This window comes from Xiphophorus maculatus, chromosome 6, assembly GCF_002775205.1.
Source record: "Xiphophorus maculatus strain JP 163 A chromosome 6, X_maculatus-5.0-male, whole genome shotgun sequence".
Classification (NCBI taxonomy): Eukaryota; Metazoa; Chordata; class Actinopteri; order Cyprinodontiformes; family Poeciliidae; genus Xiphophorus; species Xiphophorus maculatus.
Window position 1 is genome coordinate 8015104 of NC_036448.1, and position 22101 is coordinate 8037204.

The window sequence follows — 22101 nt, forward strand, 5'->3', positions numbered from 1 at the left end:
AGAATCGCAAAAATGAGGTCAAACACCGATGTTGGACGTGAAGGACTGGCTCACAGTCTCAACTCTAATTCACACAAAATGTGTTTTGTGAGGTCATGTATTTGCAGACCAGTCCAATTCTTCCACCCCAAACCTAATCATCCACGTCTTCATTGATGGACTTTGTTTTGTGCTCTAAGTTTCTCCAAACTGGTTCCACAAAGTTAAAAGCATGAAATTGTCCAAAATGTCTTTATAGGCTGCCGCATCAAGATTTTATCTTACTTAAACTAAGAGGCCAGGCCCTATTCCTCAGAAATACTAACATTATTTACCCATCTGCACCAAAGTTTGTATTTGACACAATGCGGTCTCCTGGCAACAGACTAACCAAAAATGGCTGGTTGGATTGCCAGACAGAGAGCCATGATGTGTCCACTGCTCTTGAGCAACCCAGTTATTTTTGGTTAAATGATCCTTAGGAACTATACTTTGATCACACACTTTTTGTCAGAACTGACATGTTTCTTGCTGGACAGTTCATCACTTTTCTTGGCAAAACTGGAAAACCAATTTAAATTGTCTGGTTTCCTTACAAAGACCCGCCTTTTAAGGCTAACCCACAAACTTTTTTTTTTTTACCCCTCCAGGGGTTCTTTTTGTGGGCTCTAGTGTCCCTTATATGACAGTAGGCTGACAGGAAACGGGGAAGGAGAGTGGGGAAGACATGCGGCAAATGTCGTCTGGTCCGGGAGTCGAACCTGCGACGGCCGCGTCGAGGACTGAAGGCCTCTAAATACGGGTCGCGCTAACCGCTACGCCACCACGGCACGCCCAACCCACAAACTTTTGATCGGACTAGAGTTGGGCTGCGTTTCAACCTGCTTAAGTAATTAAAAAAACAGTTTTAATGTGCGATTGTGATTATGTTGGAACTACCTATTGTGCCCCAGTTTCAGCCATTAGATCCAATCTGTCACCTTCAGATGAAAGGAACTGTGGATGTTCAACCGGAAAGCTGCCAAAACGCCAGTGCCACTGTTCAGAGTGAACTCTGAGAGCTTGTGCAGAAAGAAAGAAGGCGCTACTCTATAATTGACACGTTCAAGCTCAAATGAGATTTCCATTGACCCACTCGTACACTCGCATCTAATATCTAATAAGATGCCTTCTGGAGTAAAGCTGGTCAAACAAGACAAAGGTTGAGCTGTTTAGCTACAATGACAAGACGAATGTGTGAAATTTTAATCAGGCTTTTAAACAAACTCCTACTCTCTAGCATGGTGGTGGTAGCATCATGGTAAGGGTCTGTTTTGCCAACAGTAAAACCATTGTATTAGATAAGACAGATGAAATAACAAAATACAAGGACTACCTTAACTTTCTCCACCTGAACAGAAACAAAACTGAAGTTATTATCTTTGGACCTAAAGAGGAACAATCCAGAACGAGAGCGTAGCTTTAGCTATTGCAGCTAGAAACGAGCGATCAGTCCCAGAATCTGGGTGTGGTGACGGACTCAGACCTGAACATTCAGAGCCACATGAAGACAACAACAAAGTCGGCCTTCTGTCACCTGAAGAACATTTCCAGGCTTAGAAGACGAATGTCACAGCAAGAGCTAGAGAAACTCATCAAAATGTTTATCTTTAATCGCACTGATTACTGCAACAGTGTCTTCACTTAAAAAAAAGTCAAGACACCTGCAGCTGATTCAGAACACTGCTGGTCGCATTCTCACTAAAACCAGGAAGATTATGGAGCACATCGCCCCAGTTCTAAGGTCGTTACACCGACTCCGTGGAGCTCAGGTTTGTTGCTTGTTTCATAATTGATGACTGCATGATGCTTTCATGATGCAACTGCCTTGCTGCTGAAATGTACTACACAAATAGACATGACATATTAAAACTGGTTTTGAAATTGAATTGAAGCCTCTGAAAACCCCCACCCAAAATATTAGTAGGCTGTATGTACATATTTAAGCCTGTTTGTAAAATTTTGGCCTTGTGTAGATAAAAGAAAATCTGCAATGATTTAAAATTCTTTCACGTAATTATTGTTTTCAGAAATATTTGTATGTTGTTGTTTTCTTATTTGTTCATGGAAGAAATTATACAGTAAAAACCAAAAATCGAATGATTGATAAAATTATTAATAATGCCAGCGATAAGTATCTAATAAGTCTAGGCTAGGTAATTACAGCATCTGGTGCAAAGGTTTGGAATGGATAAATATATGGAGAAAAAAAATTTAATTTTCATTACTATTCGCATGTCTTTGCAGTACAGCTTGGTGAACCAGGTGTTGTAGGCAATGGATGCCACAATCACTGCCAAGTCCCTGGAAGAAACAAACACACACACAAACACACACAAATTAGATAGAAAATTCAAATGTTTAAATTAGCCAACGCCATCTGCTCAAAAACATTTTATGTCAACCATCTATAAATTCCCATTATGTTGGGCCAAACTTTTACTTTGCTCTCCCGTTTGGTAAAAGAGCAGTTTGTCATTGTGACAGGGAGAACACCCCGGGCGGAGTTGCTTTCCTAAAGATGACTGATACTGCAGCTCCACCGTGGAGGAGACAGGGAAGAAAAAAAAGAAAAAAAAAAGGGGGGAGACGAGGGGGATCGATGGATGGGTCAGTGGATTATTCAATAAAGCCACACTTTGAATCTGGCTACGGACCTCAAATACAGCTACCATTCACAGTTACCGAGAGCACGGATTCGCACGTTTGAGAGGGATTAAAGGAACGGAGAGGGAGGGTTGTCGAATTCTCCGAGGTCCAACTAGAACCGTGCTGCCTCTGCACCGGCTATACGTCATCTGACAAACAGGTAGCCAATATACAGGGAAGGCACGAAGATAAAGAAGAAGAAGCCCACAGTCAGGAAGGAAGAAAGATGCAGCTATAGGGAGGAAGAATAAAAGAACAATAGAGAGGGAGAAAAGGTTAATCTAGTCAGGAAGGGTCCAGTAGGCACAGAATTTCAGATATCCCTGCTGTTCTTGGAAGTAAAATCAGCTACAGGCTGCGATCCTGTTTCATTACCAAGCGCAACCGTCATACCAGTCCATTGTGACTAACAGCTGAGTCCGTGTTTGTGCCCGAACAGATGGAGCGCATGTCAAGATCTGTCATCAGCGCTGAATCGTACCGACAGCGGGACATGTAATTGACCTCTGTCTCACAGAGCCGAGGGGTGTGGCGACTCGCCCTGTACACGTCGACAGTGCGAGTGCCGACAGGGGTTGTTTTCTATGAATTGATCAAACAAATTCAACTAAACCAGCTCGAGAAGTGAGAGGGATCTTTCCGAGCCGCTGCAGAAGCTATGACTCACACGGAGCCCTTTTAAAATGGACAGATTCAGAGGTGTAGTAAATAGAGGACAGCCTAGAAACTCACTGAACTGAAAAGGCAGTGGTTGGAAATGATGCATAAAATGCTTTCGAGCAAGAAGTGAAAGTCTCTCCGGCAGCTTTACAAAGTGACGACAAGCTGTGATACTTACCTAATGGAGGGCTGCTCAGTGGTTAGGTTTGAATGTACAAGATGAAAATAAGCGTGTATCATGCTTAAAGTTGAGGAACGAAAGTCCCCATCGCCCTTTACTCATCGGATTTTATTATTTTGCAGTTCCCCTCTCTATGTGCAGCAAATATTCCCTCAGATATTTTTGATTTAACCCATTTGAGGGCACTCAGACACAACGGTTTGGAAAATGAAATTTAAAAAAAAACACTAAAAGGTGATACCATCCCAAAGGTAATCAGCACCAGACAATCTGTTTTGCACTTTTTGTTCCAATAATAACACACTATACTCACACACTCTTTAGATGCGATTCGACTTGAGGTTTCACAAAATGTGCAGAATTTCTTTCCGTTTTAGATACGCCAACCTACAGGGCGAGATAAGTAGAAGTGCAGCAGAGGCTTAACTTTGCTTCGATCAGTTCTGAAGCTGCTCCGGAGATAAGACACTCGGGCTGGTTGAAATAAAAGTTTCCCTGTTGCGGGAACGTGCTTGCAACTTTTTACGGCAACGAACCATGCTAATTAATTACAACAGAGTGAGTTCTCGCATGGTTTTCTCTTTGTCGAGCGAAAAAAAGAAAATGAAAAACTTTTGGCAAATGTCAAGACAATGCATCTAAAAGGGTCTGGATTTGCAGAGACAGAACAGTCGCCGGGTTTCACTGGAACTAGCTCATCTGATAACACATGGATATGCTTCAACGCTGCTATAAATCAACACTAAAATCTAGAACTTTAAGCATGACTCACTGCCTGCAGTGGTGACAAATTTAGGCCACTGGTTACACATTGTTGTCCAGATGAAATTTTGTTCAACAAATAACCTTAGGCTATGACAATCTGGAAACCTGCATCTGTTAGTACGTGCTAAAGCGCACATTAAGAGAGAGAGAGACGACTGATATGTCAGAAGGCGCCAAAACACTTTCCTGAAACAGAAAGGCTTCGCCGTTTTCACAAGCAGAACATACGAATGCGTCCAAATGCAAATTTGACTGAAAAATCACATTGCTGTGCCGTCTCTGCAATGTGTTGTCATCCTGCAAGAGGCCAGACAGAATGGTGGCAGGTACAGCCCCTGACTGACTCAATGGAGAAAAATGGGTCAAAAGTAAATTTAGGATAACAAGAGGAGATGGGAGAGGCAGAAATAGTTGTCCCCTTTCAGTCAACAGCAATGACCAAAGACAATGTTTGGACGGACGTCAACCAACGGGAAAATAAAAAGCATCTCCCCGTCACTCATGGCAACGCAAAACGAGATCAGACGGGAGAGAGACGGATGGAGTGAAAATGTGCCAGGACAAGAGGGGTTGAGAGGAAAAGCGGCGTGCCGCAAATAGGCTCGGGCCTGCGAAGAGTTGCCTTGAAATGACAGCTGATTACTTCCTAACAGTTTGCTTTGACAACCCAAAGACAAGACACATCGCTTCGCTTAAGGGAGTAACATCTTAAAAGGAAGACATTATTTTCAGTGGAAAAAAGCTTCCAAGATGGCCCTGATGCGGTTTCCGTTTTGCCTCGATATTATGAGTAAAGCGAGAGGAGAGCCGGCATCGGGGGTGGGAAGAGGAGGGCGAGGCTTGGAGTTGACTTGCCACTGATGCGTCTCTAAGGCGACAGCAGCAGTCACGGAGCTGAACGGGAGTGCATCTGTGAAGTGATCTCTGCTGACTCTCATGGGGACTTGTTTGGCACACACCGATGCGGCGGCACAGTGACACGTTTAGCTTTTTGTGATTTGCCGGAGCATATCTGATGCAGACATCTTCATTTCACTGATACGGCTCAACTAATTTGCGAAAATGGGACTGATGTCAGAAAGAACCGAAAGCAGGCAGCGGTTTCATGCAATGACTCACTGCTGAACCGTATTTTCATATCTCCCTTTATTGTTTATCAGCTTGCAGTGTTTTTGAAAAGGTAGTCCTAGTTTGAAATTGTGTCACCTTGTAGCCAAGGTGAGAATTTTGGTCATATTAGACCAGGGATGTCCAAAGATTTTCACAGAAAAACAAAATCTCCTTTAAACATTTTTTTATGTAGGTGCAAGACAAAGTATTTTCTTTTACTAACAATTTTTCTGTTTTCATTTATTACATTTTGCTAAAATCAGAAAGCGCTGCCCATTTGTTGCCAAATGTAAAATAAATAAATAATAATAAAATAAATGAAATTAATAAATCTAAAAAAAATGTGGGAAATATTTACCTTTAATTCAATGTAGCAACTCTGCAAACTCCAGTTTAAATTTTGGATCAATAATGACAAAGATTGATTTTCTACAAATATTAGACTACTTTGCTTAATGAAGATATTGTCTGTTTACTATATTATCAAAGAGGTGAAAGCATTTCAGGTACTGGGAGCAACGCAGTTACAGATGTAACGGAAAATAAAACGAGCCTAAGATAACTTTTCAGAACAAAATATTTATAAAACATAAGATAAGGATAAGGGCTGCACAGTGGCGCAGTTGGTAGCACTGTTGCCTTGCAGCAAGAAGGTCCTGGGTTCAATTCCCGGCCCATGTTCTCCCTTTGCATGCGTGGGTTCTCTCCGGGTACTCCGGCTTCCTCCCACAGTCCAAAAACATGACTGTCAGGTTAAATGGTCTCTCTAAATTCTCCCTAGGTGTGAGTGTGTGTGAATGGTTGTTTGTCCTGTATGTCTCTGTGTTGCCCGGCGACAGACTGGCGACCTGTCCAGAGTGACCCCGCCTCTCGCCCGGAACGTAGCTGGAGATAGACACCAGCAACAGATAAGGATGAGAAAAAGCAGTCAAAATCATCCATCAAATCATTTTAGGAACAAGAAAATTCTTGAAAATACACACTCTAACCCAAAAACCTGAGTTAAGAAACAAGATAAAAAACAACAACAAAGGAGCAAAGTAAGCACATGGCACATTGCAGCTCCTTGATTCTGCCTCTGACAAGCATATCATCCACCTTCTGTGTTCCAAGATTACCAAACATCTACAAAAAACGCAAAAGAGCGCACAAGACAGAAAGGGAGCCAAGGACTGAACTAAAGACTGACACTGAATATTTTACCCAGACAGGATCTTAAAAACAGATTAAAAATACTCCACTGTCATGTGAAGTGACAGCTGATGAGATGCCATGCATCATCTGGGAAATGCTTCTGCTCCAAATGCCATGACGCGCAATAAAAAACAATAAAGAAAAATAAAAAAGGAGAAGTTTCACAAAACAAAAGTTTTGCGACCCCTGCCAGGATGAGAGGGTTTAGGTAACAGATGGACACATGAAATATATTTTAGTGTTTTCAGGCGCGTACCAACAGATTTCATACAAAACAATAGCGGAAATCTCAGCTACATTTGACATCCGGTTTCCTGTCACAGTTTGGTTTGTGACCCGACTTTAGAAAAACGTGAACCACTTTGTTCGATGGCGCTTGAGAAAACTCAAGTTCGGTTTTAAATGGCATGCCGTGATCCTTACCCTCAACCATTTCTGCCAAAATTACTGAGTCACAGCCGGAACATTGGTGTTATTATCTTTAATTATCATACTTTTTAAACCACACGATAAGCCTGTAATGGGAGGATTATTTGGGAACATTTTTTGGTAAATACTTTAAAATCTTTGCAGAGATTTGGGGTGAAATTAAACCATGTTTCAAGGAAGCTTATTTCTATCTATCCAATAATGTGGACAAACAGCAGCTTTGATCTTGGTATGAACCAAAAAGGTTACACTGCTGCTGGAAGTAAAACATTAATAATATATTGAAGAGTGCTTACTTCCAGGCATATAGAACTGGTGTTCGAGTCTATGTGGTTGACCTTTTAGCTAAATATCATGAGGTCAAAAAAACAAAAAGAAACAGAAATGGCAAGTCGTGCAGAGTACCAACTTGTATGCTACTACAATTATTATCTTGGCTTTTAGAATCTAGTTTGAGAACACTGCAAGAAAAAATTGATCAATTTTGGGTTTCAGATGTTCACTTTTTAATATGTAGATTATAAGTAGATTGCTTGTTATAAACTTACTTTATGACATCGTGGTATATCTTTCAAACACAATATAAAAATAAATTATCTGTGAGATTTTTTTGATCACCTGACCTCATCAGAATATCCAACAACACAGAAATATGGTGATATGGAATTTAGTGCATAGGCATGACATGGTATGTTCATGAGTATGAAATGGAAAACAACAAAATAGTGATGCAGGAGTAATTAAAATGAATAGTAGGTGCAAATGGCTGGCTTTCAAACAAAAAGACCCAAAACAAAACACAAAAAAAAAGACGAGTTCTCTCTATTTGCAAAGTCAGAGGGAGTGTCTGCTGAAGACACGACTGGACGGATCTCAATCCAAATGAACCTTCCTGACGGGACGAACAGGAGCAGGGTTTGTTTTTAAAGACCAGGGCAGGAGTAGAATCACAACCAAACCAAGCAGGTACACGGTACTGCTGCCACATTCAACATAATTCATTAAAAAAAAATCTGATTTGTACCACTTCCAAATGTGGCACTAAATCGGATTTGTTTCTGATCGTTACCAAGCAGTTGAAGTCAGAACGGTCGTGACGCGTTTCATTCGACCGACTTCTGTCAGATAAAGTCGCATCCCTACAGACCTCTCCAAAGACGTTGCAGCCAAAGCTCCACAAAAGGTCATTACTACCAGTTGTACCTTCTTTATTTTCTTAGCTTCCTTCATCTTATGATCTTCTGACAATTCTGTCGGCTCCCACTGCTCGACAATTGCTTCAAAAATCGATCCATTATCACGTTTACGTTCTTTTTCTGCGCATGCGGGTCACTTTGGAGTCATAAATTGTTCACCCGCAAGTCTGATTATGTCTGATTAACAGAGTTGACTGGTGTCAACAGAGTTGAGCGTCAACATCTGCCGTGTGAACGTAGCCAATGAGACGCCTTGAGGAGGTTAAATGATGTGCAAACCTTGTTAAGGCAACGCAGGAGTTCCTGGAGCAGTAACTGCAGTGAAATTTGGCTTGCATGCCACACTCTTCAGATTACAACATGTGAAAACTGTGTCCATGAACAGTTTCTGCAAAACCCAGGCCATCTACAAAATTCCAAATGCAAATTTCTCAGTTCAAAGTTAAGTGGAGTTAACAGCCGAACTCAGCCACTTCGACACAACTTAGTTCCAAGTCTCATTTAATTTGGTAAGCAATTACTGCTCAAAACATTGGATGTTTTCTTAATTCAGATCAAGTGCGTAATGCATCGCACTGATGAAAGGCTTTTTAAACTTTAAATGAGACATTCTGAAGCAGTTAAGAAATATTAGCAAATCTCACACCATCCATGACCTTGATGATTAATCACTTTTACACCGACTCATTCAGCTGTGTCTCTCTACTGACAAAGACGTGGCTGTATGTGTGAATCAGAGAGGAAAGAAAAAAAAAGAAAAGAAAAGAAGGAAAAACCAGGCAGATGTGTGCAACCCGCAGACATCAGCCAGATATCGACTGCAGCAGAACTGACAAGTATCAAATGTGTGTTTGCTATTTTCCTCCAGTTACTAAATGGCCCTTGGTGGAGTTGTAAACAACCTTCATTTATTCATGCCTTTGCCCTGGTTTCGGTGCATCGTGTCAAACTCGATGGAGTCGGAGCGGTGTGGCGCCGCAGTCGAAAACTTTGGCTCGACCCAACGACGCTCTTTGAAAGCAGCAGACGCCGGCGAGCCTTAACGAGTCTGGAGGTTTTTCAAAGTTTGGAGAAGTGTGTCACCTGCTGTCGAGATGGCTGAAGTCCAGCAGGTTGAACTCCCGGTTGTCCTGAGAGTGATAGATCGTGTCAACATCCTGAAACGACAGGGAAGCAAACAAAAGTAAAAAGACAAAAGTTTTGAAAACGGGGTAATTGAGACATATGCATTCATTATTGTTATTCCCTCAGCTCCTCTGCAGTGTACTCTCTAGTTTTTCATGTTTATTTTGAGTGCCTAGAGCAGTTTTCTGTCCTATCAAACACAATTTTACCATGGTCTTTAAATCAGTCGATACATTTGGCGGTGTGGGCAGGTGCCAAGTCCTTGTGAAAAAAAAAACAAAAACAAAATCTGCATCTCAGCAAATGAGATGCAGATCATCAGTCAAGAGAAGCAGGAAGTTCTCAAAATCTTGGACTGGACCTCAAGCAGCATTGATTTTGTTCCTTTTCATTCTCCCCCCCAGACTCTGGAGTATTTATTTCCAAATGAAATACAAAATGTACTTTCACCCGAAGGAGAGGGAGAAGTTTGGACTGCTAAGCAGCAGATCAGCCTTTTTTTCTATTTTGTTCCGTTTATTGAAAGTATGAAGAAAAATCTCCTAAAAATTCTTTGACAGGCTTAAATCAGACGCGGTTAATCCTGTTCCTTCTGCGCCAGTTTCTATAATGTTTTCCTTTCACTCAACTTTCTATTAATATTCATGGGTGTAGCACTCTGAACACCCAGTTTCTTTAGTAGTGACCCTTAGTTGTTTATTCTCCTTGCAGAGGATGTTGTGCTGAACAAAATGTAGTCATAACATATCTGCATTAGAAATCCTTGGCCTTGTGTAGTTAATATTAAATACAATGGTAATTGAGTAAGAGGGATTCAGGTGCAGAATAATAGTTGTGAGAAGTTGAAACTGTTTTTTACTTTTTAAATTAGCAAATTATTTAAATACAATTTTTTTTTTTTACAACAAATACAATGAGATTTGATTATTTGTTTCTTTTTTCACGAGTTTGACTTCAGACTCAGCTGAAATTCCTAGGAGGAAAATATACGGGAAAGATTGCGTTGTTTTGATTTTGATGACGCTGCGTGTTTAAAAAGTGAAAGATATTACACAAAATTAGAAAATAAACTTATTTTTCGGTCTACACTTTGTGTTCTTGCCATTCACAGGAACTTAAATACTACAGGTCTGTTTCTGTACTAGTTATGTCTCTTTTTTTATGTTTTTCAAGATTTTGTGCTCTTTTTCTTTTTATGACTTGTGTATGGAAAGGTTTAACTGACCAACACAAATAAACATAATACTTAAAGTTTATGAGAAACAAAAAAATCAAATGCATCACTTCAAATATAACAAACCTATACGAGTTTCAATATTTTACTGATTAGCCAATAACGTAAATATACGTCTACATTTTGATGATATCCAAACTCATTGAGGTGGATCTATTCCATCAATATTGATGGTATCAAAAAGGAATCGAATTAGCATCAACATGGCCTTCTCACCCACTGGACTTCTTCTTTGCAGCCGATCCCGTTGTAGTCACAAAGGGCAGCGTACGTCTCAGAAAAACCGCCTGGAATGACGAGATGCGTCCACAAATCACAAACAGACGAGGTGCAATACAAAAAAAAAGCTGAATAGGAATCTGAAGCTTAAAAGAGATAAGGTGCATTAAAGTTAACGTCAGAATGTGTGAGGCTGAGATAGGCTGCGGTACGGTGAGTTGAAAGACGACAAGGAGATCTTCAAAGAGCTCTTCGTGTAGATTAAGAAGATTACAAGCAAAAGAAAAAAGAATAATTTGGGCTTCTCACCCACTTATGGACAAGTCCTAAAAAGTTTTTTGTTTTTTTTATGGTGTAACTGTCAGATCGGGGAAATGGACTCTCAATTGCAGACATATTTGATCTCCAGTTATGTGGGCATGTGTGTGCAGAACTAACCACAGGTTTTAGGAGCCTCTAATGACGATTCGGAGTTGGGTGAAAACTTATGGCTGCCATCAGGCACATCTCCCTCCGCTCGGCAAATTGGAGGACTGAAAGGGAAAAAAGAAAACAGAATAAAAATCATTCAGCCGCACATAAATCTACAGGCAGGTCATGTCGAGCTAAGCTGCAACTTAATGTTTAATACCTGCAGTGGAAAAAAACAAAACAAAACAAAAATCAAGCAGATGTTAAGTGGATGTTTGTTTCTCTTGGTTACTGTCCTGCAGCCATGTGTTGGCGTGATGAAATGTGGTAATTGCAACAAAGGAAGAGGTGAGGTTTAGATTTCTAAGGAAGAACAGACATAAAAATGTATGTCTGGAAATGAATAGCTGGGAATGTCGAAACGTTTCACTGGCTTCAGATCCATCTAACTACTTATTGTGCCAGAAAAATGATTTTTTTTCCCCCCCCTACAAATATCTTCACTTTGTTTTTGCCAGTGTTTCAGCTGTTTCACCCGAATTCAATCTGCCTTTTAGTGGCATTATATTTAATTTAGCCATTGACAAGTAATTCAATCTACAAACTATTTTCCCACAGGTTTTCGGCTGTATTTCACAGTAAAGACCCAACTAGGTATCCCCTTGCCACATTTTGTCAAACAGTTAAAAACCGGGCTGACGGTTCAAAGGTGATAATAGTTAAACAGTTAAAAAGCCAACAACAAAAACTAAAAATTATTGCAAATTAACAAACCACTGAAACCAGGTTAAGCGGTAATCAATCCAACGGCTCGTAAGGCGCCATCTAAAACACCCTCAGTGCTTCAGGCACATCTAAGCTGACTCAGATCGCTCCCAGCAGGAGCTGCGAATTAAAGACTTGTGGATTGAGTTGCAGGTCGGACAAAGTGAGCAGACCGCTCTGCAAATGACTCCCCTTTTTTTGCTTTTCATAGCGGCACTCAAAGGCCTGGCACAAGACGGCTTTCAAGCTTCGGCGCAGCCCACCCGTTTATTGCTGGGCAGGCTTCTGCTAGCAATAATAACAATGATGCATTTCTCCTTTCTGGCTGAGTTCCACAAGCGCACAAAGAGAGCATTTTAACAAAACTACACAAACCTACACGGCTAAATTCTGTAATATTTTTTAAGGTTACTACAGAGCCCTGTTTGCACCGAGGAAGAGGCTCATTTGCAACAGGCTCATTTTTGTTCATTATAGATACTTAAGTCAGAGCTGAGATGCATCAAAAGCTTCTACAAAGTCAAAGCTGATTATGACATTGTGCGCTGGTCATGAATAAATAAAAAGCAGAAAGGAGAATTTGATTCCGGAGATGCTGGTTGGCAACCTAACAGCAAAATACTTCTGATACTGTTGTTTCTTTTCTGAAAACTGACACTCAGTATGCAGAGATCTATGAGAACTGGGATTTTAAACCAACTAAATACATCAAACACACCATACTGTACTGGAGAGAACATGACTTTTATTTTTGCACAAATGACAATAGGTCGAGTTCTGGAGAAAATTAACATCCAGTGCCTTGCAAAAGCAATACATGCCTAAAACCTTTTCATATTGCTCAATCTTCGATATATCGTATTGAGATTGTGTGTGGCAGACCAACAAAACATAGAGCCAAGTTATGAAGCAACAGGATACAAGGGTTTTCAATTTTTTTTTTACAGATTACAATCTGAAAAGTGTGGTGTGTGTTTGTTCTAACGCCCCTTCAGTCAATACTTTAAAATTGCCTTTTTCTGTAGTTGCAGCAGGAGGTTCTGCTGCAACAGCGGTAGGCAAACTGTAGGCGGTTTGCCTACCGCCGAAACCGCTCCACTGAGGACGCCATCTCCTCCGCCCTACACCTGAGCCTGGCTCACCTGGAGGAGAAGAACACTCATGTGCGGATGTTGTTCCTGGACTTCAGCTCAGCGTTCAACACAATCATCCCACAGCATCTGGCAGGAAAACTGGGACACCTGGGCTTCAGCACCCCCCTGCGCAACTGGCTGCTAGACTTCCTCACCGACAGACCTCAGTCAGTCCGGATCGGACAACACACCTCCGATGTCATCACCCTCAGCACAGGCTCCCCTCAGGGCTGCGTCCTGAGCCCTCTGCTGTTCACTCTGATGACACACGACTGCGCCCCCAGGTTCGCCACCAACCACATCGTGAAGTTTGCGGACGACACAACGGTGGTGGGCCTCATCAGAGACGACAACGACCTGGACTACAGAGAGGAGGTGGAGCAGCTGGTGGACTGGTGCAGAGACAACAGCCTGATCCTGAACGTTGACAAGACGAAGGAGATGATCGTCAACTTCAGGAAGAACCGGCCCAGCCACTCTCCACTGCTCATCAACAGCTCGGCTGTGGAGGTGGTCAGCAGTACCAAATTCCTGGGGGTGCACATCACTAACGACCTCACCTGGACTGTGAACACCACGTCTCTGGCCAAGAGGGCACAGAAACGTTTGTATTTCCTGCAGAGGATGAGAAGAGCACACCTGCCCCCGCCCATCCTCAAGACGTTCTACAGAAGCACCATAGAGAGCATTCTGACCAGCTGCCTCTCTGTGTGGTGTGGAAGCTGCAGCGCCTCCGACTGGAAGAACGTGAGGAGAGTGGTGCGGACAGCAGAGAGGATCATCGGGGCCCCCCCTTCCCTCCATCCAGGACATTTAATCCCAGCGCTGCGTGTCCCGAGGCCGAAACATCATCAGTGACCCCTCACACCCCCACCATGGACTGTTCTCTCTGCTGCCCTCTGGAAAGAGGTTCCGCAGCGTCCGGTGCAGGTCCACCAGGTTCCGAAACAGTTTTTTCCCACTTGCCATCAGACTGCTGAACTCTTAACTGGACTGCACTTAAAATCTGGTCTCCACTTTATACCTTGCACATGTACAGAGCTAAATAACTTATATTTTACTGTCATTACTGCACTTTATATTCTATATTTATATTTATATTCATATTTTATACTGTATTTTATTTTATTCTGGAGTAACCTCACAACATTGGAAGCTCAAAACATTGTCCTGAGCCGTATGCAATGAAATTTCGTTCTGTATACACCCTGTGCATGCAAAATGACAATAAAGTCAGTCTAAGTCTAAGTCTAAGGTGTTTGGGGTACCTCTCTTCTAGCTTTGAACATGTAAGTAAGTGAAATTTTTGCTCATTCTTCTGTGGAAAATAGCGAAAGCTCTGTTAGTTTGGATGGAGAACGCCTGAGGCCATCAACTGCCACGTCTTTCTAAGAATTCCCAGAATGGATTCAGGTCTGAACTTAGATTGTACCAGTATGATATACTGAATTTGCTTCATCAACACCATGTGTAAGGTGCCATTTAGGACTCCTTGAATAATATATACATATATTTTTTTTAAAACATGGAGAACCAATATTTAACTTTATACTTAATAATAGAATCAATTGGAGAACCAATATTTAGTTTTATACCTCACTAATCTTTTTGTCTTTCTTTGGGTTTGTTGTTTTGCTTGTATTTCCTTCTAATTCATGTAAATCAACCGGAACTGGCTTGTTGCTGAAAATGTGCTACATAAATAAAATGACTTTACCTTACTTGAAAGGTCAAATCGAGAATGGTACAAATTTTGCCTGCCACAGCAAGCAGTTGATGCAGACGGAGATTTTTATTTATTTTTTCTTGTTCTGAGATTTTAACTGACAAATTTAAATCTTCCTTAAATAGATTTTTTTTTCTGGTCGCTGAGAATAGACTTTGTGCCATCCATTTCCCCTTTCTTCCCACAATCATGCACTACTTTGTGGAAAATGTCAACAACACACTTTAAAGCTTGCGATCATAAACTCACCAAATGCGGAAATTTTTTAAAAAAATAAGTGAGAATCCTTTTACTGTACGCACAAAATGTTTGGTTGCATCTGCTTACTTTTTTATGAAAGAATTACATCATGCTGTTGAATTCAGCACACACCGCGCTGCACAAATCCTGTTTGTCAACAAACCGCACACACCTGACCACATTAGCGACCTTAATCCTTACCTTATCACCACAATCATCATCGGGCGCGAGTTATTTTTACACCATCTGCGTTTTTCACTTCGGCGCAGCAGAACCAATCAGTTACACGGCTGTGCAATCAAACCCACATCATCATCTCTCCCTCTGTTCTCTCCGCTCTTTAGTGTCTTTAAATGTGCTCACTGGAAGCGAGCATCTGCCAGGAGCCGGATGAAAAACAGCCGTTTAAGTGAGCGGAACTGGATGGCCAACAAGCGCGCCAACAAGCAGGACAAAGTCAGATCGGTTGAGTTTGAAAAACGTCGAGGAACTTCAGAGACTGAGAATCCTAAAATACATAGGACAAGAGGCCAGTTCAAGAATGGCTTCTTGCATGTAGAGTGAGGGTTTGCTGCTAAGTCACTGCCGGTGGGTTTTACGGCTGCTTTATCTTCCACACATGAACCGCTTCAAAAACAGCAACTGCTGCCGAGTCCTAACATGTACCGAGGCAGAAATAAAGCTGATGCAAATTACAGCGCCGATAAAAACAAATCTGACGACTAAAGAAGAAAACAATACGACGATGCCGACTCGCCGGCACGAAGACGAGGGCTGTTCATCTCAGAAAAAAAAACAAAACACAAAAACATTTATTTCTTCTCCTTCAATACTTACGCATAAATGGAGTTGTTGAAGACGCGGGAGAGGGCGTAGTTGATGTGGTTGACCATGTGATCCAGCTGCTCCTGGGTCTGAAGGCGTAGCGAGTAGGTGGTCTTGTCTGTATCGATGACCACCTGCATATAAACACGAGATCAGTTTTTCTCCTGTGACAAGTTACACTTATTGGATGGTTCACACACAGGTGCGCTTCTGACCTGGTAGTCTGGATAGGTGTTCATTGCTCTGATTTCCAAAAAGTTGAAAGTGACTTCTACCTGAAAAAAGAAAACGAGAACAAACGATCACTTTGGTTTTAAGTGATGTGCATAACGTATGCACATTTAAAAAAGAAAGAAAAACAATTTGCTACAACATTGATTAGACCTTGGAGTTTAAAAAAAATATTCAGATGGGGTCAAAACAAGAGGTCACTGTCTGCTGAATCCAGAAAACAATGAATGCAAATTGACCCACAACAATTTCGGCTAACTCTAGTCTCACACCTTAAATATCTGTGATTAAATTTACATCTCATTATTTTTGTGCATAACTTTTTACATCAACTTTTATTTTAACACAAATTGAATCAAGAATGTATTTCTGTTCAAAATAGGGCCAATTTACAGCAAATGTCATTGTGAGGCTCTTTAAAAGTCAAACAAATGCAAATCAAATACAGTTCTGTTATGTATAAAGTCATTTCACATTGACTTCCATTCAAATTAAAGCCAAGAAAACAATTAGATTCAGATCAAATGAAAAAGGGGAAGTTGATTTTTCGGCAAGAGACATGACCTTCCAAGATCATTTGTTCTTAAAGTTCTCACTTTAAAAACAAATTGTGTTCTTAAATTCTTACATTGTGTGTGAATTGTGAGACAGTTATTTTTTGTTTTTATGCATATCCACTGTCTGATGGCACTTCTTAAATTTTGTTGTTTTTGTGACAATGACAATAAAGATCTATCTATCTATCTATCTATCTATCTATCTATCTATCTATCTATCTATCTATCTATCTATCTATCTATCTATCTATCTATCTATCTATCTATCTATCTATTTATTTATTCATTTGTGGTTGTTTGGGCTACAGTCAGCATCCTCAAGGGTCTTTTTAGAGGGTTGTCATTTAACCTTTTGGGCCCATAGCCTTCAGTAATAACTGTCTTGATGTGTCTAACCTTAGAAACAATAACTTATTGCTGCTCATGGCCAACAGATTCCACAGGAAAATGGCAACCATGATGAGTCCACAACTTACAAGTGATAAGTTGAGTAAGACAGGTCCTGAAAGGCTGGCTGAAATACAGGAAAAGACTCCAATGCATCAACCCATATGCTTTATCAGTCATCCATTAACCCACTGAAAAAAGGAGATAAAAGCCACTGATGTGAAGACGCGGAAGGTTCTATCCAAACTCCGGCATCCTGAGATTGTATGCCAAGCAGATGAAGGACTAATTTGAGGACTAATGAGTGTCAAAGTCAATATTCAGGGCATAACAGCAAAGAACCAGGAGTACATCAGGAAGATGGCACCCAAAGAAGAACTGTTAAGTGAATGTAACAGGCAGCAGAAGTCCCAAGAATAAGAACAGGACCAGACGACACCATCAAAAGACAGGCCTCTACATGGCACCAACAGGGTAAGGGAGGTAACCAATGTTGAAAAGTCGCACCAATAGCGAAAGAGCCCTGGACTGATGGACAACACAAAGGCACTAATTATTGCAGCAGATTTTCAGCACAAAAATGGTAAATGTCTGGGTTCGTCACATCGTACATGACTCAAGATTCAGGCAGAGCAAAGATGACCCAGGAACTGATCAGCACATAATAGCTGGGTTTAAGACAGTGGCAAAGCAAAGACTTCATGGATCCCCAATGAAGAGTAGAGCAGTGAGCAGAAACAAATTAAGGTCTCAAAAAGTAAATAGAGAAGCTGTGGAGAGTCCAGGTCTCATTGGTGCCAGTGATTATTGGTGCACTATGACCCTGAAATTGAAGAAGTTGCTGCAATAGATTGCACAAACAACCTTTAGGATCAGCTGAGATACTGCACAGAATAGGGAGCTTTACTAATGTCTAGTTTCAGTTGTAGACTTCATACTGAGGGAAAAAATGTAAACTATCTGGATTAACAATTTACATCAAAAGCAAGGACAAGGACCAGGAAGAGGAACAAAGATTCTCTTTATGTCTGTTTCTGGCTCACATACAGATCATCCCGTTTTATTGGGAAATAAAAGTTTGATTTGCCTCAAGAATACTACAGCTTTTTTTTTTTTGCTTTCAATATTTAAGATACCCTTAAAATGCCTTATACCAATGGCCACATATCGCTTTTACGGTCAGTATCATTACATACCATCATCGGAGTTGTAAATATTACTTCTCCCTTCTCTGCTGAGGATTTTGCTTTGCCTCTGCATTAGCGTGAGCTCATGTCTGGCAAGCAAAAGGCATTAAATTCCACTGAGAGCGAGAAACATTTACCTTGGTGGGCACTTTGACAGCGAAGAGATACAGTCTCCATGTTGCCAGGACCTGAGGGGGAGAACACATTTATTTTTGTTTCTGTCACTGAGCCGGCAAATGCAAGATGCAAATCACAGCAAACAAAAAGATGGCACGGCACAAAAAGAGCGCGAATCGTCTCCGCAGTTCATCCAAATGTCTTCGCAAGTCGAACGGAGCACTCTAAACATTAGCCTGCTAATGGCGACGGGGTTAGGAAGAATGTGAAAGAAATATAATGATGAGCCTGCGAGTCATGTGACAGACTAATTTATTTCAGTAAGTTGTGTTGATGGAACTAAGTAGCAATTATTCAACATGTGCCTCATTGTGCGAGAGAGAGAGGAAATCATAGGTGAAACAGGAGGGAGATGGAAGAGAGACGAAAAAACAAAATATGCTTTTTGTTGGCAAAAAAAAAGGGCATTACCATTTTAAAGTGTCTGGGGTAAAACAGGAGAAGCAAAACGAGAATATATTAATATTCTACCCATCCTATTAATCTCATTTATAATTCAGAAATCCACAATTAGCATACCCCATGTATGCACTGTGCATCTCTTCTCCACTCTAACCCTCTCTGTCTATTAGTCACACTTCCTCTGTATCTTTTCCAGTCTAGCGCTTAGTTCTCTTTTTATCTCAGTTCTAATTCTCTTTCTTGTTTCATGTCAGTCCATTCGATTTTTTTTTTGTTTGTTTTTCATTTTCTTGGCCCGTCCCTAATTCCTCCCATCTCCATGTGCCACGCTGTAAGTCCTCTCTGTCGAGTTTGTGCCCAGAACCCCCAACACCTCACTCCGTCCCCTTGTGCCCTCAGCCCTTTCCACCCTTCGCTCCCTTCGCAATTCAGTTTTTTCTATTCCTTTTCTGCTCTGTCGCTTTCAATTCCTCAAGGCCTTTCTGTGCTGAATGGCTAATGGCGCCCTGCAGAGAGGCGGAGAGAGGAAGAAAGAAAATGAAACGTACAGAGACAAAAAGAAAGAAGAGGGGAAGGGCAGATAGAAACGCAGAGACACTCGATTCTTTTTTCCCCCCTGATAATGGACTCTTCGGATTCCTCTTAACGATACCACATCGTCTCCCGGCAGAGACAGCGTTACACATCAACACCCAGTGTCTTAAATATACAGACACGCATAACAGACTCCAACGGAGTTCTGAGACGAAACAAAAGGGAGATGGAATAATACCTCCCAACAAAATGGGAACAAAACCAGAAAACGAATGCATCTTCTCTGAAGATCTGAAGTCAAACAAGAAGCTTGAGGACAAGTCTAAAAGCGGCTGTAAATCCAGAGACGAGCGGGGCCCTTCCAGACGGAGCCGAGCCGAGACATAAACAACTAATTATAAAGTGACTAATAAAAGCCTTCAAAAGGCCCCGCAACCTGACAAAGGGTCTCCTCGTGTAAACAAAGACATCAATAATGCAAGCTCGCCAAAGGGCCAGCTGGAACCTCGGAAGCGAGCTTGTTCTGAAGATTGTCCCTCTCTGTCATTGCCTAAACAGACAGTGAAGTATCGTTCAATGTCAGTTTAGGCCCCATTACGGGCGAACGCAGCAAAATTATTTTCACTTAGGTTTAAGAAATCTTAAGTTGAGAAATCTTAATGCCGTTACCTTAGCGTAACGGAGACAGCGAGCAGCAAAGGCAATTTACCTCCTATGCATACCATAGTTCAGCTAACCTTCCAGGAACCTCTAACACAGCAGCGCACGTCAATCAGACAATGAACTCTTTATGTCCCTGTCGCGATAAGTATGATGCAGGCAGTACAATGATACACTATCATTAGCCCCATAGTAACAACATTTATTTGACAGAAAGCAACATTTGAGTAAAAGAAAGCAGTAAATGTAATTGTTCTCCATCTTGGAATACTGACATGTACTGAACAAACGACTTGGGCCACAGACATGGCGTTAAAAGCCCAGGTTACATCAATGTGCGCCCCTCTACAATAAGCAGGGCACCTTAGGCTACAGAATGTCAATCTGACACTTGTCAAACAGCTGGTGGGTGTTTTTTTGTGTTAAATAAATAAATAAATGATAAAACTTATACGAAGAAAACCTATAATAAAAGGTGAATAGAAGGTTGCCTGAGGTGACGCTGCGTCTGAGGCCCAAACGGTAAAGCGGCGGCTCTGCTGCATGACTGATGTGGAAGAGGTTCAGAAAAAAAACCGATACTCTGAAATTCTCAGAGTGCAAATATATTTGCAAACTTGAAATAAGACAAAAAATAACTTGCAAGTAACTTTTCAGCAAGAAAAAGAATGGTTCAAGTAAAATATTTCTAAATAATGATGAACAATTACTATTCATCCATGAGACGTCTATGAGAGACTTTTATGATCTTCCACCATCCATCCAGCTGAGGCATAACTTTAAAAAAATCAACTAATCTGAATGCTCACAAGGCGACCTCACCTGATCACTGAGGCACTGAGCTATGACAGCTTCTACACTAAAGATTGTTGCTGTGTACTGGTAGCTCTGGTGAGTGTTTACTGATTGGATTTTTGAATTTTAAACAGCCTGAATAAGCTGAAAATCAACTTATTTCTCAGTACATCTCTGAGTCCTTTTGGGGGGCGGGAGGGTAAATCCCAGAAAAATTTCTTAAGAGCAATTTTGGGGGGGGGTTAGCCAAGTTACAGTGAAATGTAATGCAAGATATGGTTTAAAACGTTTTTAAACCACATTCAAGCTGCAAGACCAAAAATGACTAGCAATGCACATGAAACGTGTTTTTGTCAGTAAACAAACTGTTGAGAAGTAAAACTAAAATTAAAATATTGCTTCTATACAAGTTTTGTTCAGTCTGACTGATCTAATCTCTGCAACACCTTTACAAAAATTTAAGGCTCTAAATAAAAAAGTTTTAATGAGTAATTGCTCTTAATAAAATTCCTCATAAACAATGATTTATTGAAATGGCTCCCAATACAAGTTATGGGCTATCTAAATTATAACTTATTCAGTTTCTTTATTTTTAAGCCTTTTTTTGTTTTGTCACGTTGTGGGTGACTGAGAACAAACAAGTAGATAGAAATGAATATCTGGGGGAATATCATAACTTAAACGTAACACTTAAAGCACCAGGGTTTATATAGAAAAATATTCAGATTTTATTTTGTGGTTTTCAAGGCTCTACGTTGAAGACAGTGAGAAATAAAGCCATAACTTTCTGTTTTTTCTATCTGTTCTCGGCTCCCACTCTGAGCTGGGTCCACTTGCTCAGCCTCTCCCTCCCGTTTCAAATTCTTCTAATTTAACTAAAAGTTGAAAAGTTAAATATGAATGAGATGTTTGCTACCTTTGACAAAAAAGCTTAAGTCTATGAAAACAGTGTAGCAGTTTTGCTAATGAGGCAGCTTATCATGATTCAGCAAAAGTAATGAAACAGCGAACTGCAGTCTGATCTTTATTGTTAATGAGTTTCTTCTTAATGAGCAGTGAATGTAAATAAAGGGTGTTGCATGTCTTTTGCTTTAAGTATTTACTTACTGAAGGGTTGCTATTTGTGCTGCAGAGCCACAGCTAACTGCTAGCTCCTCACTTCAGCGGCTCTGATCAGACTGTGCCGTTCAGCGCTGCTGTTGCTGCTCCCACACTTTACACTGAATCATTGTTCTAACAATGGTAGGGGAGGACCTAAAAAGTAAATTTTTGTTTTTCTGAGATAAATGGT

At 41.0% G+C, this 22101-nt stretch overlaps 1 protein-coding gene across 4 annotated transcripts in view; it reads right to left on the minus strand.

Annotated features, from left to right (window-relative positions):
* Positions 1-22101, minus strand: part of LOC102236275 (capping protein, Arp2/3 and myosin-I linker protein 3-like) — a 115308-nt gene that overhangs the window by 72107 nt on the left and 21100 nt on the right. For all 4 annotated transcript variants that reach the window (XM_023335788.1, XM_023335789.1, XM_023335787.1 and 1 more), the window contains exons 3-9: positions 18380-18430; positions 16096-16155; positions 15893-16014; positions 11219-11313; positions 10778-10848; positions 9286-9359; positions 2247-2322 (exon numbers count right to left, since the gene is read on the minus strand). In XM_023335788.1, the coding sequence (XP_023191556.1) occupies positions 2247-2322; positions 9286-9359; positions 10778-10848; positions 11219-11313; positions 15893-16014; positions 16096-16155; positions 18380-18430 (549 nt within the window). The remainder of the gene's footprint in view (positions 1-2246; positions 2323-9285; positions 9360-10777; positions 10849-11218; positions 11314-15892; positions 16015-16095; positions 16156-18379; positions 18431-22101) is intronic.